Here is a 15,316-nt window from a genome sequence, read left to right as displayed (position 1 = left end):
AAAGGTGACCTGAACTTTCTACAGGATATCACTGGATTCTCACAAGAAGGTTCATCATAGTTAGTAAAAGACCTCCTACAATTCATTTTCTGATGACAGTGCTTTCTGGCTTGTCCCTGCAGGTACTAGGGGCAGGAAAGGTTATGCACAGTCAAGAGGATGGGGGAGGGTCTCATGAGCAGATAGGAACTAATGCAAATAAACCATAGGATGGTCTCAGAGGGGAAGCAACATTAGGGACTTGGGCGAGCACAGATCAAGAGGAGAAGCAGGGCAGGGCAATAGCCTGGGAGGGGGGACAGTGAGAACAGCCGTGGAGGAGAAGGTGGGGGATAAAACAGAGAAAGGAAGGCGTTCGCGAAAGCAACCTCACGTGCAGAGCGCGAGTTAACGATAATCAAGAAGAGCCGCAAGAAGAATTGGGTTACTGAACTGGGAAGGAGGGACCTGGTTCTCTGGAGATCCCTTCTGCGTTCACACAGACCAGCGCGGCGCTAAGGGGGTGTGGTACTGAGCTCGGAGCTGTGCCGGGCGAGGCGAGGCGAGGCGATCGCGGTCACGGCGCCGCCCAATCCCTTCCAGAAGTGGGAGGCCAGGAAAACCCAGCGACCGGCGGGCGGGCGGGGAGGCTGGCAGGGCGGAGGCGGAGCGAGGGCGCCGGTGGGCGGGACGCGAGAGGGCGTGGGGAGGACACGGAGGCGCTGGCTGCTGGCGGCGCTAGGACCTGCGGGCGCCCCGCCGGCTCCCGGGAGGTTGATAAAGCGGCGGCGGCGTTTGACGTCAGTGGGGAGTTAATTTTAAATCGGTACAAGATGGCGGAGGGGGACGAGGCAGCGCGGAGGCAGCAGCCGCACCAGGGGTTGCGGCGCCGGCGCCGGACCAGCGACCCGAGTACCGGGGTTAACCACGTCTCGTCCACGACCTTCCTAGGTAAGCGCCGGCGGGGCGGAGGCGCAGGGCCTCGGTGCGGAGAGGGCGCGGGCCGCTCGGACCCGCGGGCAGCGGCCGCAGGCGGCGGGGTCGTCGTCCGTGGCTGGTTCAGCGCTCCTCCCGCCGCCGCGTCTGACGGCCGCCGGGCCTAGCCCCCGCCGCGCCCCGAGCTGTGGCGGCGCGCGGCCTGAGAGGGCGGCCCTGGGGCCGCGGCTCCCGCAGCTGTCGGGTGAACTGGCGGCGCGCGCGTCTGCGCCCGGCCCGGCCCCCTGCCCGCCCGCCCGCCGCGTGGCTGCCGCCGCGTCCGCCCCGACCTGAGGGGGCGGCCTTGAGCTGGGGCCGCAGACCTGGGGCGCTCGGAGGTCGGTGGCGCCGCGGCCGGGTGCTGGAGAGCTGCGGGCGCGGCAGGGCCATGTGTCTCCCGGCGGGCGCCGTCTGCCCTCTGCCTTTCTCTGGGAGACGGAGGAGACGGCCGGGGCGTTCTGGGCCCCGCGGAGGAGGAGGGCGCGGGGCGCGCGGCGGGCGCCGACCCCTCGCCGCCAGGTCGGGGAGCTCTCCAGACACCCTTCCAGGAGGGAACCGCAGTCCGCAGGCCAGGGCTGCGCCCCGGGGCCCGCCTGCTCGGACGCCTCGGCCCCGGAGCCTGTTCTCGCGGGTTGCGCGGGGCGAGGGTGCGAGTCCGGGGAGTTGCTAAACTAGGGTTGTGAGCCGAGCACGAGTCGCCCAGGCGGCGTAGTAGGGCCCGGGGAGACTGTGGTGCGTGTGGTGTGAGTCACCTGACCCGTCGCTCCCGGCTTTGGCTGAGTGTGAGCTGCTTCGTACGTGTACGAGGAGCGCCGCTGCCCCCTCCACGGCGCGTTCGCTGTGGCCGCGGGCCGTCGTGGGTCCCGCTCACAACACCCCTATTTTTAGGACGTTCGGCCTTTGAGCTTTTCGCTGCGGTGTGACTTGAACGCGTGAGGTCCTGATGGAGAATCTTGGTAGTACTTAAGGCGCAAAGTTTTTTTTTTTCAGAGGTTTATCAACAGTAAAAAGCGTACGGTTAGTTGAGTGCGTCCGTGGCACGCGTTGAGTTTATAAACTACTCCGAATGTGGACTTGGCGTTCTTGAGATTCCGCTTTTCTCCAACCTGATAAAGGTTTCGTGAGATGAAATGTAAAGCATTTTGATAAGATGTTATCCACGAAGGCCAGCTTCAGCAGGAAAGTTTATGTGAAACAGATTTCATCATTTTATAGTGACCTTTGAATGTGTTGAACATACGTCCGAGGTGGTGACAAACTGTCGAGTTTTGATACAGGGAAAAGAGCAGGAAATAAAGCGTATTTCATTATTGCCTGCCAACAAAAGCACTTGACAGAACTGTGTACCTGTAGAAAAGAAAAAACACAACCAAAGAGAGGTTTTGTTTTGCCTTAGTGCCCCCCTTCTGGTTAGAATTCTCAAGTAATTAGTTTGGGAATGCTGATTGATTGATTTAGATCTCTTGGACCCCAGGGGCGTGTCTGTGATGTGTGTATACGCTCTTGCACTTACTCGTATGTATTTTTAAGATAACCGTTTTAGATGTAGTTTCAGAGTGTTTTGTGTACTTGCCTTATTAAGAGAAGCATAACTTTGTGACTTAGTCATGATTATGAACATCGTTTTTATTTTATGGTCCATCGAGAAGAAATGTGCTTCTTAAGAGTTGATAAATAGGGCTCACCATTTATTAAACATGCTGTCTGCTTACAGGTTTTCCCTGCTCTTGGAGGTAGCCCTTCGCTTGATAACCATACCTATCAAATGGCTAAAACCTGCTGATTTGCTCTGTAGTCACTGTATGACATAAAAATCCAAATAAAACTTAAGATTTGTGTTTAAAGCGAGAGCAAACAGGCTGTGAATGAGTAGGGACTCAGCTGTTTTTGACTGTAGAAGAAACTCTTTGTCTCCCTCTGCTTTCTGGATAAGTAAACTTGAAGAATTGAGTTCAGGGGTGACTCAGGTGCCGCTCTACGCTCTAGTAGTTTAGTTTTAGGAAGAGAAATGCATACTCTCTTTAGGAATGCAGGATCTTTGTAAACATTTATGTACTCTTGTATTTTAATGACTTAACAGATGACAGGTTCTGTTCATGTGATTAAATATCTTGGAAATTATTTGGGGAAGAAGGAGATGTCTTATATACAGTAAAGAGGTATTTATTATAGGGAAAATAAACTGTGAGTTAAAATGAGATTCTGGCCTTAATGGGTACACCTATTTTGGGATTCAATTTTACTTTGCCACTCTTTTTAACTTTAGGACAAAGTTTTAAAGTATTCACAGATGAAAGCAACTTTCTTGAAATTATTAGACCATTTCCAAAATTATGCTTTTTCCACCTGTCTGATATTAAGCAGTTGTTAAAGAGTACAGAAGACTGTCACCTCATTCCATGCTGTAGTTCAAGGAATATTTTTATAGTTGGGAGACTTTTAACAAGAAGCATATTAAAAATTTGTTTATGTTCAAATAGGGCTCTCAACATTAAGAGACAAAAGAAATTTAAGGAATGGAAATGGAAGTTAAACTTTTTTTGTACTGGTGATTTACTGCTTTATAGGAGTTTTTTCTGGGTGGAGTGGCTGTAGGGAAATAGCTTTTTTTTTTTTTTTTTTTTTTTAGTGTAGTGCTATTCTGATTGTATTACTGTTTTATAGTTTTAAAATCCAAGTGTGTTACTTTCTTGGGCATTATTTAACTTAAGGAAAATGGATGTGAATATTGAGTCACTGAGCTTGATCCCCAAAGAATTCATTACTCATATAAGTTTCTTCCTATCCTTTACCGTTCCTCACCATCCCTCCTATAAGAATGGTTGAGTGCTTTCTCTATTGCTTTGAAAAAGAATTGCCAAAAACCTCCCACCAGTCTGAAAATATGATGGCAATAGAATAATCCTTGATATTTTATAAAGCGCTTTAAACATTTTGCTTTTTTTTTTATTTCTCCCTTAAAAATCTTCCTTTGAGGGAATCCCATTAGAGGGAGTGATTTTAACTTGTCTACAGTCACAGAAACTACTCAGAGGCACTCTTACTGCTGTGGACTTGGAGGAGAGTAGGGGCCCTTTTTCATTGAAAATTATTGCATACGTAATTAGAAATGTCTCAGTAAAACTGTTGAATGAATGACATCTGAAATCATACTAATGAGTAGTTGGAGCAGTTAATAGATAAGTAAAGATAGATCAAGTCACTAAGTGGAGTGGGAAATTTTGAAGTAGGAAGGGAAAAGGTAGATGTTGTAGAAAGAAGTAGAATTCATGAAATAGAACAATTTTGTTTGTTAAGGACATTGAGAAGTAGGAAGTGTTCAGAATTGCAAAGCCAAGATAACTGTTTTACAAATGATTTTTTCAGGTTATTGGTAACCGTATCTCTGTGTGTTTAGGTGTAACATATATGCTAATCTTAGGTAGATTTTTGTAAAATGTGTATTTAAGTACCCACCTTCACTATCTACCATGGGACGGGTGGCTGCAGATAGTTGGTTTTATGGACAGGATTTAGGGGATTCCTTGGTAATGTACCAGCTTAATGAAATTATTCATACAAATTATATTTCTGTGACTAGTGTCAAAATAACCAGTAACTAATAACTTATTGGTGAACTATGTAATTTATGAAAGATGCGTATCAAGGATCTATAGTACATTTCCTTTTTTTATTGCATGATACTCTGTGGAGGCAGTGTTTTTTTAAGTATAGAGAAGGAAGGTAGTGCAATGGGAAAGAATAAGGAATCAGAAGCTGAGTAACTTCACTTAAACTCAGCCTTGAAGCCCCTTACACACTGCAGTGATAATAATCCCAAAGGAGGGCTGTTGTGGGAAACAAATGAGATGATAGGTACAGGTGTTTTGTAATGGTAAAGCTGTTTATGTGTAGGAGACTGTAATGTTTATGTAGGAATGCACCAATTTGATTACTTACTCTATTGTATATACATGTATATATTTGCAATCAGTCTCTTCTAATTTTTTTTCCTGCAGTTTGGACAAAGGTTTAGTTTGGGCAAAGGTGGTAGGTGAATTTTTTATCTGTAAAATGCTGATAATGTGTTCATGATTAGGGATATTGCAGGTATTAAATGTGATAAAAGTGCTCAACCCAGTGGCAGACATTCTGTTGATGGTAGCTATTAGTATAATGTAGTTATTTTGGACTAAAAGTTAAGTTTCAAAATAGGTGACTTGAAAAACATTTGTTCTTCTAAGATAAAAACTTTGTTTTTATAAGATAAAATATATATTTATACTTCTCTGCTATCTTCAGTTTAATAAACTTGCACTTTAGAGAATCAGTCATATGGCAAAATAGTCTTCTGAATAGGATTCAATATGAAGTAACTTAGTTAAGGTCATGGCAGTTTTCAAGGAGAGTGCATTTACTTTTTAGATAGTAAATGTGCAGAATTTAATTCGGGTCTGTTTTGGACAAAAATGCCTAAAGAATGATTGACTTGGAAGTCCACATTTAGAGTCATGGATAGTGATTAGGACATATTTTAACTAAAGACTTAACTTTTGAATTCTATAAACTTCTTATGATCTCCTGAATGGATTTAGAATGGAGGCTTGGATTTTATCTTATTCTATTTTTTTATTTTTTTAAAGAGTTTATTTATTTATTCATGAGAGACACAGAGAGACAGAGACCTAGGCAGAAGGAGAAGCAGGCTCCCCACGGGGAGCCCATGGGGGACTATCCCAGGACCCCAGGTTCACACCCTGAGCTGAAAGCAGATGCTCAACCACTGAGTCACCCACCCAGGCATCCCGAGGCTTGGATTTTAATACTAGCTTTGTAATAGCATTTTTTCCTTCCTGGTAGGTAATATCTGCCTTAGCAAATTTACAGGTCTTTTTTTTTTTCTTTTTGGATTATTAAATAGATAATCTGTGAAGGCACTTTAGAAACTTTTAAGGCCTTCTCTAACTTTTTTTAAAAGGGGGGTGAAATGGGCATGCTAAATGAACTTCTCATTCCATATTTGAATGAATGGGTTTATGAGATATTAAAAGTTAGATTACGTTTGCTCTTATCAGAATGAGGATAGCTGATTTTTGAGGTAAATGGTAGGGAAACTTTGACACAAACTCACTCTTGTTCTTAGGTTTTTTTGGAACATAGTTATTAATCACATTTCCAGAAATCGCTCTTTTCATCAGCACTTTAATTTTAAAATAGATATGACAATATGATCTGTGGAGGGTTTTAGAGTTGAGAGGCTTTTTATTGCAGGAGAATGGCAGTTGCCTTGGGTATGGTTTCTCAGATTCTGTAGTGTAGGCTAGAAGTTCTCAGAAAGGTTGAACAAGATTGTTGATGCCAAAAGTCTTTTTTTTTTTTTTTCATGCCAAAAGTCTTACAATTAGATACTAAGATAGAAATTTACTGCCTTTAGGGGTGGCTGGGTGCCTCAGTTGGTTGGGTGTCTGCCTTCAGTTCAGGTTCTGATCCTGGAGTCCTAGGATCAAGCCCTACATCGGGCTCCCTGCTCCTGGGGATCCTACTTCTGCCTCTGGGTCTCTCTCTTTCTCTCTTTCTCTGTCTCATTAATAAATAAATACAATCTTAAAAAAAAAAAGGTATCTACTGCCTTTAAATTATAGCTAATCTTGTGATTGATCAGATCTTGTGATCATGGCTTTTAATCTAACATGGGTAATTTTATACCTTGTAAAAGTTTCATTTTTTTTTTAAATTTCAAAAGCAGTAAATCTTTGTAGACACTTGGGAAAATACACATAAAAAAGAAAAAAGTAAAAATCATACCACCTAGTGGTAAGCACTGTTAGCATTCTAGTATACATCTTTTAGTGTATATCCTTTTTTAATGTATAATTTAATTTTTTCTAAATTGGGATCTTTTGTGATTTTGTAATTTACTTTTTCATTTCATACTGTATTTCCCGGTGTGATCAAATAATCTCTATGACATGATTTTTAAAATGGCATAGTAGTACTAAACTAATCCTCCTGGATATGAGGTTATTTTTTGTGCATAATGATGGCTAACCATATTTGTAGATAAATCTTGACCTTTAGGATAAGGTTTTAAAAGTAGATTTCTGGATCAAACTACTTACTATACCTTTCAAGATTGAAGACACATCAGCAAATCCATTCAGAAAGTTTGTTCTGATTTATTCTGTGTTCATTTGGGTTAGGTTTTTTTGTACTTGTTTGCAAATACTTTTGTTCACAAGTGGGTATTATTTAAAAACAAATGCTAACACATAATAGGTAAAAAAGATCTTATTGTTGCATTTGTATTTCTTCAATTACAGTTAATTCTTAAATTTTAATACGGTAACTGAATTTGAATTCTTTTTATTGCATTTTCATATTCTTGGACCATCTCTCAGTGTTTATATTTGCTTTTTAATTTCGTGGGATTTGGGGAGGAATATTGTGTTTTTGAAAAAATATCTAAATGGTTCCATATGAGTGTTTTTCTTAAATAAATTGTCAACTTTTCAACTTCTTGGTGCTAATCTCTTCTGAATTTTTTAGGTATGCTACCAGAAGGGTTTTATTTTTATTTTTATTTTTTGAACTGTTTTGAATTCTTCCTGATACATTGTTTATTCCTGACTCTCTTAATGGCAGAGTATGGGCTTCTGCTTTGGTGCCCAGTAGCATGGTAGATTCGTTTCCTTAACTAAAAAAACATACTTTGGTAGTTTATAAAAGATAATGTCTTAAAAACACTTGGCATGTATTCAGTGTACAAAGAAAGTTACCACCCCTTCAGGGTAAAGAAGTTAGTTTTCTTTGGGAGTAAAGAGGTAGAGGAGGACAGGCCGATAGAAGACCATTTTTAGACAACTAGCTTTTTTTCCTCTTGATGTTATCTGTTGACATATTGAGCACCTACCTTACGAAAGGGCTCTTTGGTTGCTTGTAATGAGTACCTGTGTAGAAAAGTGTAGAACAGATCCCTTGTCTAAGCTTTCATGTAGTTGGGAGATCAGATAGACCTTATGCGTATTTGTGAGTAAAGTTTATCCTTAAGTTTATAATTTCACAGGTAAGAATTACTGTGTGCTGGTGTTACTGAGGAAGACTTCGTGGAGGAGGGTGGGCTTTATCAGGCCTTGAAGAATGAGTGGGTTTTAGGAAGCAGAGTGTAGGATATATCCCTTCTTTGAAGATAAAAAGGCAGTATTTGGTAAGGTTTTTTACAAAATAGTTTAAGCCCTTGTCTTTCCTAAGAATTTTTCCAGAAGGGATGTTTAAAAAGTATGTAAAAGCAATTAGGTAAAGGTAACTAGAGGATCAAATGGTGTTAGAGCATGTGTAATAAAAAGAGAATATGGGCAGTTTTTGTAGTCAAGTTGGGCAAAGAATTGATTTAAATAACTGGATGATTCCTAGAAAAACTGAATAGCCCCAAATGTGACTTCTTAAAAACTGTGAAGATGTGTTCCCGTACACCTGTTTTTGAGCATGTACATTTATCTACCATAAAGAATCCTGACATGTACTCTAAAAAAGTTGCCAAACTAGAGAAAGGGTAAAAGGAGAGTATAGTGAGAACCTCTGACTTTCTTATCCCTTTTGTTTTTTCAAAAAATCACATTTATCTATCTACTTGGAAGGATGTTTGTCTGTTTTGCACTATTTTTACAGCTGTTTTCTTAGTAGGAATTTTGCCTATTTTGAGCTGAGTTTGGGAGAGTATACTTTTTTTTTTTTTTTTCCAGTGCTGCTATAGAGGTATTTGGGTGGCTCAGTTGGTTAGGCATCTGACTTCAGCTCACATCATGATCACAGGGTCCTGGGATCGAGCCCAGCATCAGGCTTTCTGCTCAGTGGAGAGTTTGCTTGTCCCTCTCCCTGCATACACGTTCTCTCTCAGATAAATAAAATTAAAAAAAAAAAAAAGTGCTGCTATAATGAGTCATCCGAGGTAGAGAGTTGTGGCAAAATGGAATGTAGCATCTTATTTCTGGAGTCTTGGTAGATACCTATTTGAGATTTGTCATAAAAACCTTATTCTAAATTTAACCCTCTGTGTGTGTGTGTGTGTGTGTGTGTATTTTAACAACTCCTTTGCTAATTGGTTATCCCAAATTTCAGTAGCTTTTTAATGGATTTAATATTTTTTAACTTACTACTAAGTTAATTTTGGGGCCAAAAAGAGAATGATCCAATGTTTTGCCTGAGTCAAGGAAATCTAATCTGATTATGATGGATTCCCGATCTCTGTGTTAGAAAACCTTAGAGTAACTGTACCAAAATTACTGTTGGGAATGGAAATGTAGTACATTGCTGTTTTATAAAGGCTTATAAGAAAAGGATATGTTCCTTATAAAAATATGGAATAGTTTAGTGTTATCTGTTGCCTACTTCAGAGAAGGATGTTGAACTGGCTAGCTTTTGCATGCATTGCTTTCCCTTTTTGCTATCACCTTCTGTCTTTGGGCTTCTCATCTTATACTCAGGCTCTTCTAGTTACTTAATATCTGATTTCTCTGTTTTTAGATTCTCATTACACTTCTTATTCACTCATCACTTTTGGTTTATCTCTGCAGCTCAGCTTTGATCCTGTCACTCCTCTGCCTCAAAATTTTCCTTATCTTTCAGGATAATGCTTTCCTTGGCTCTCAGTATTCATAGCCTAAACTTTTAAGGTTAGCCTTAATCAGATTTTCAGGCCTCAGAGAGGTACAGCCTTCTCCAGGATGTCTTCATTGATAACATTAGCTAAATAATCTAACATAGCACTTTCTTTATACTGTTCTTTTTTACTTGTTTTTGTTGGCTCCTTGAGAGTAAGAACCATTATCATCAGCAAATTATATTTCTCTAGTATCTAGTATAATGCCTTGCTTTCTAATTACTACTAGTTGGAAATATAATTTTATTGCATCTCATATCTTAAAAGTCTGCACTTTAAAAGTGCTCTTCTAGAAAGCTTATGAAGATAAAAAGATTGTTTCCCCAATGTTGGAGGATGGTATAAGTGATTTGCTGACTGTATAAATGATTAAATTTTGACAAGGAAATGTTTGGAAAGAGGGAAAAATAATCATATGTCAAGATTTGTTATAAAGATGAGAAACCGGGGATCCCTGGGTGGCCCAGCGGTTTGGCGCCTGCCTTTGGCCCAGGGCACGATCCTGGAGACCCGGAATCAAATTCCACGTCGGGCTCCCGGTGCATGGAGCCTGCTTCTCCCTCTGCCTGTGTCTCTGCCTCTCTCTCTCTCTCTCTCTCTCTCTCTGTGTGTGTGTGACTATCATAAATTAAAAAAAAAAAAAAAAAAAAAAAGATGAGAAACCCCTCTTCCTTTTTTTTTTTTTTCCCTAAACAAATTGTGGTTAAGGTAACTTTTTTCAGCCTTTTAGAAATCTTGAGCATGTAAGAATTCAGCAAGTTTATTCAACAAACATGCTCATTTGGCATAGTTGGAAGATGATGGATTTGACAAGGACCTGAGTATGTGTCCAGATTTGAATACTTAGGAAATATATGTCCTTGCAAATTGCTTAATCTGATTCTCATTGTCCTCCTTTATACAGAAACTCATAGCTTACCCAACAAAGTGATTTTGGGGATTAAAGAGATAATTATGTAGTTATTAACTCAGAATAGGCACTGTTTTTCCCTCTTCTGTAGTAGAAGGTATACCTAAAATTATTTCATACATTAAAGTATTTTGAAGAGTGAAAAAGTTAATAATGTTTTCACCTCTCTTCCCAGATATCCACTTCTTTCAATTCTCTGCTCAAATGTTTCCTTATTAGAGAAGTGTTGCCTGATTATTCTTTTATGAAGTAGCAAGCCCCTGTTTCCATTTCCTTTAATCTGCTCTATTTTTCTTTGAAGTTTTAATACTAGTCAATGTCCTATATTTGTTTACTTGTTTTCTATTTCCTCATCTTTAGGATGTAATAAACTCCTAAGGGCAGGATTTTTTTTTTTTTTAATTTTGTTCACTAGTGAATTTTGCAATTCTTAGAATCATGTTGTAGGTGTTCAGTGAATGTTTGTTGAAGGAATAGAAATTTACGTGCTCCCACTTCTAGTCCTTTAACCTCGCTGCATCAGAATGACCTTGGTGGTGGTTAGTGGGGTGCTTGTTACACATGTAGATTCCTGGATCCTATTCCTGATCAGCTGAATCAACTCTGGAGGCGAGGTCCAAGAGTCTGTATTCCAAACAAGCCACCCAGGTGGTTCTTAAACTTTAGTGTACATGGGACTCATTGTTTTATGGTGTGGTTTTGGCTAATTAAATGTTGTCAGCATAACTCAGATCCATGTATAATTAAATTGCAGGTGGTATGACCATGCAATCGCAAAGTTGTGGGGTTTTTTTTTTTTTTTTCCTTTCAAGGAAAACTTATGTGTATCTGTAGTTTTGATTATTTTCGTTACTCTATTTTTTTTCTAGACTGCAGTTTAAATCCAGAGCTTTAAGGATCTAGAAATCTCAAATACTAGATGTTTATTAGTCCACCTCTCCCAACCAAACAAGATCAAACCCTTTAAGCCTACAGATAATCTGTACTTGTCTTTTTTACTCATAAGAATAGATGAACTGGTACCAGGGATCTGTTTTAAGTGATAAACATCCTTTCAAAAATAAGGACTGATTTGAGTCTCTTTTCTATGGCTATACCACTGGGGGAGCAATGATTTTTATAAGAATTACCCTGTAACGTAAAAAGTCTGGTATAAAGGAAGCAGGATGGACTTACTATAGAAAACTTGATGCATATATTTCTTTTTAGCTGTAGAATTTTGTAGAATTTCTTATTAAAAAACTTTGTCTACATTTCTTCTCTCTGAAATGGGGATAATTGCTAAGTTACAGGGCTGTTGAGAGGATTTCTGTCACGATGCCTGTCTTAAAGTCATAGTCACTCAAATAGTTCCTTTTTCTGTGGATGTAAATTCTTGAAGTAACTTAACATGCTTCATTAAAAACAATTGTAACATATTTCAAACTTATAAAAATGATAGAAAAATATTACAGATGTTCAAGTGCCCATTGTTGGATTTAATGCATACTATTTGCCCTAATTGTTTTGAATCATTTTTAAAGAGAAGCAAACACTGTACAAGTTGAAGGGTTCTCCCAACATCTTTTTCTTTTCTTCCCTCCCTCCACAGATACACGCTCATCTTGAAGTTGGTATTCATATTTCCTGTTTTTTTTAATACTCTTATAAAATATATGTTTGTTTGTTTTGAAGTAGGCCCAACACTCTCCCTTAATGTGAGGCTTGAACTCAAAACCCTGAGATCAAGACCTGAGCTGAGATCGAGTTGGATGCTTAACTGAGCCACCCAGTTGCCCCTGTATATGCATTTTAAAAATGCATGATATACAGTATTGTGCTGTATTTAAAAATTTTAAGTAAGCAGCTTAAGCAGCTTGTGGTTTGATTTGTTTTTTTCATTTGGCATTGGTTTTGAATTTTATCCATGTACACACACTTATATCTTATTCATTAATTTTGATTTTCTATTTCATGGTTTATTTATCCATGAATATTTGGATTGTCTTTTTTTTTTTTTTTTTTTTTTGGCGTTTCAAATAGTACTTCAGTGAACAAGGAACCTTGTTTTTCTCTTCCTTTGCGTATGCGTAAGTATTCCTCTAGCATATAAATGACTTTTCTAAAAATTAAATTTTTCAGTATTTTGGACTCTTAGTTCTTTAAAAACTGGGACCACAGAACAAAAATATATCATCTTCCCCTCTTCCTCCTTCCAAAAAAAGTACTTAGGGCAGATGCAAGACTCCTGGGTGACTTGGGTGAGATTTTTCACAAGACTTAACTTTAGAAGACAATCGGGAAAAACCTTAGTAAGGACTTAAACTGTATAGAACTTGAACCTATATAGAATTTTTCTGAATTTCTGTGTTGTAGTCCTCTGAGCCATTATTTTAGCATCTCTTAACTAGCTAACAAAATTGACTTCATAAACTGCATCCTCATTTAAAATATCTAGTTTAAATTAACTTTAGTTGAAAATTTTTTTCTTCTCTCAAATTACACTTGTATTTAAGTGTATGCTTTAAGAACTACTTAGTATTTGGTGATAAGCTTTGGGAAAAATACTTTGTGCTTATATATTTGTAGTCTATTTTACATTTTTCTTAATCTATTAAGGTAAATTCATAAAAACATTTTTATGCCTCAGTATTCTTTAAATGGGAACAGTAAAAATTCCATGACATCAGTGCTGGTTACTATGGAAACAGTAGTTTTCAAGTGGAAAATAATATATGAATCTTCTAAGAAAACAACTTTTGTGTATCTCCTGATTTGACAGTAATGAAGGAAGGAGATGAATTACATTAGATAACTCTTTAAGAGCATTTTTAGCAAAATGATTAACAAAAGTGGCAAAGCTAATTTGGGAAAGTATCTGATATCTGATGGTGTTAATAGGTCTTCTGGAATCTTTGAAGTTTTTATTTTGCAATTTGCATTATGGTTCATGTTTTCTATGAAAGAAGTGTAACCTTGTAGTTCTTAATAATACTATCTTACAGGAGCAAATAAATAAAACCTTTTCTTGAAGTACCTGGTAGGTAACAGCTGCTTCTCTTTTTCAAAAAAAACTATAGGATGGAAGTTCAAGTTTGTATCTGTCAGCATTCTTATTCTGGGCTGCATCTGTCTTGGGGGATGGGGAGGGCGAATGGAGGGAAGTCCAGGACTATTATAAAAGCTCACCCAGGTGGCTGATGATGACTCCAGTCCAATGATTTTCAAATCTGGCTATATATATCATGTCAAATACTAAAACATTTTCTATACTTATATTTTTAAAGTAGGGGTGTCTTGTGTTCACTGCCTTTTTTCACCTTATCCAGAATCCTCAGTGGCTAGCCTGGAGTGATTAGTTATATCAGAGTATTAGCTGTCTCAGGAAGAATGCAGGATTATAGTTTAGCTTGAAAACTTTCTTCCTCCTGTAAAAACCTTAACATCAGTAGAAACTACAAAATAAAATTAGTTTACATACTAAACACCTGTAAAATATGGTGATCCTTGGTACTCCATTAGTGTTGTATCACTTTGGAGTTAGAAATGTGCAGTTTCAGGCTCCACTCCAGATTTACTGAATCAGAATATGCATTTTAACAAGATCCTCAAGTGATTCATATGCATGCTAAAAGTTTGAGAAGCACTGCTGTGGAGGAAAAACACTAAGAAGACCTAGCCCAGTTCTCCCTGCAAATAAAAATCTAGTCCTGTGTTTTCCTTATCTGTAAAATTAGTGAATCTGGCTGCCGAATCTCTAAAGCCCCTGTGAGTGATATATTAGATTTAATTTTAAGTATTGAGGCTAATTTTTAAGCATATATTCTAGAACTTGAATGTCCTCATATGTCTTGAGATATGTATGCTAGGAAGCATATGCATAATCTGTTGATGCTTAAACAGATTATGGAATTTATAGGAATAAAAAAGCCCTCCCTCCTCAATATAAAAAGCTGTCTTGAGTTCTTTAGGAAAATAAGTATTAGTAGCTTCCTAATACCTTTTTATTTTCTAACCAAAATATTTTGGCATGATGTGGTAGTGGATTCACAGGAATTCATTCACAAAGAAGTACATTTGTCACCATTAGAAACACTCAAAATTATGTTTTCCAGTTCCTGAATTCAGGTCAAGAGAAAGCATTTTATATTGAATTTGAGTAGTGTCAGAATTGATTGACAGCTCTAGTTTTTCATGACATTGGAGTATAACCTTCATGGGTAATACTCCTTGAAGGGGACATTTTTGTTCTGGAAAATGATTAATCAATTGTTGTATTGCTTTATCCTCTCATTTAATAAATGAAAGTACTAAAGTTGGGGGGCACCTGGACAGCTCAGTTGGTTAAGCATCTGTCGAGCCCCTGCCTGGGGCTCTCTGCTCAACTGGAAGTCTACTTCTCCCTCTCCCTCTGCCCCTCCCCTCCTACTTGTGATCTCACTCTTGAATGAATTAAAAAAAAGTGCTAAGGGGAATAAGTTGCATTTGATTTTTCCAAAATCTGCCTTACTGAAATAATTTATATAAAAATCATTGATTTTTCAGTATAGTTTGATGAGTTTTCATGAATGCTAGTTTTGTAGCTACCACCACCACCACCACCACCACCACCACCACCACCAGTCATGTTACAGAACATTTCCATCATCTCAAAAAGTTCCCTTGTGCTCCTTTAGAATTGACTTAGCTTGGGCTGCTATAACAAATTACCATAGACTGGTTGGCTTACACACACATTTATTTATCAGTTTTGGAGACTAGGAAAGGATCAAGGTGCCAGCAGATTTGGTTTTAGTCCTCTTTCTAGTTTGCAAATGGCTTCTGCATCTGTCTTCACA

At 38.9% G+C, this 15,316-nt stretch overlaps 1 protein-coding gene across 3 annotated transcripts in view; it reads left to right on the top strand.

Moving 5' to 3' along the window:
• Positions 1-769: 769 nt before the first annotated feature.
• The window catches only part of ATL2 (atlastin GTPase 2), a 56,114-nt gene continuing 41,567 nt past the window's right edge, over positions 770-15,316 (top strand). Inside the window, exon 1 of one of the 3 annotated variants that reach the window (XM_025454142.3) lies at positions 770-930. In XM_025454142.3, the coding sequence (XP_025309927.1) occupies positions 813-930 (118 nt within the window). In that variant the 5' untranslated portion in view covers positions 770-812. The remainder of the gene's footprint in view (positions 931-15,316) is intronic. The other 2 variants (XM_025454143.3, XM_025454145.3) reach the window with 2 other exon arrangements.

Source organism: Canis lupus, chromosome 17, assembly GCF_003254725.2.
Source record: "Canis lupus dingo isolate Sandy chromosome 17, ASM325472v2, whole genome shotgun sequence".
Classification (NCBI taxonomy): Eukaryota; Metazoa; Chordata; class Mammalia; order Carnivora; family Canidae; genus Canis; species Canis lupus.
This window is presented reverse-complemented; position numbering and strand designations above follow the sequence as displayed.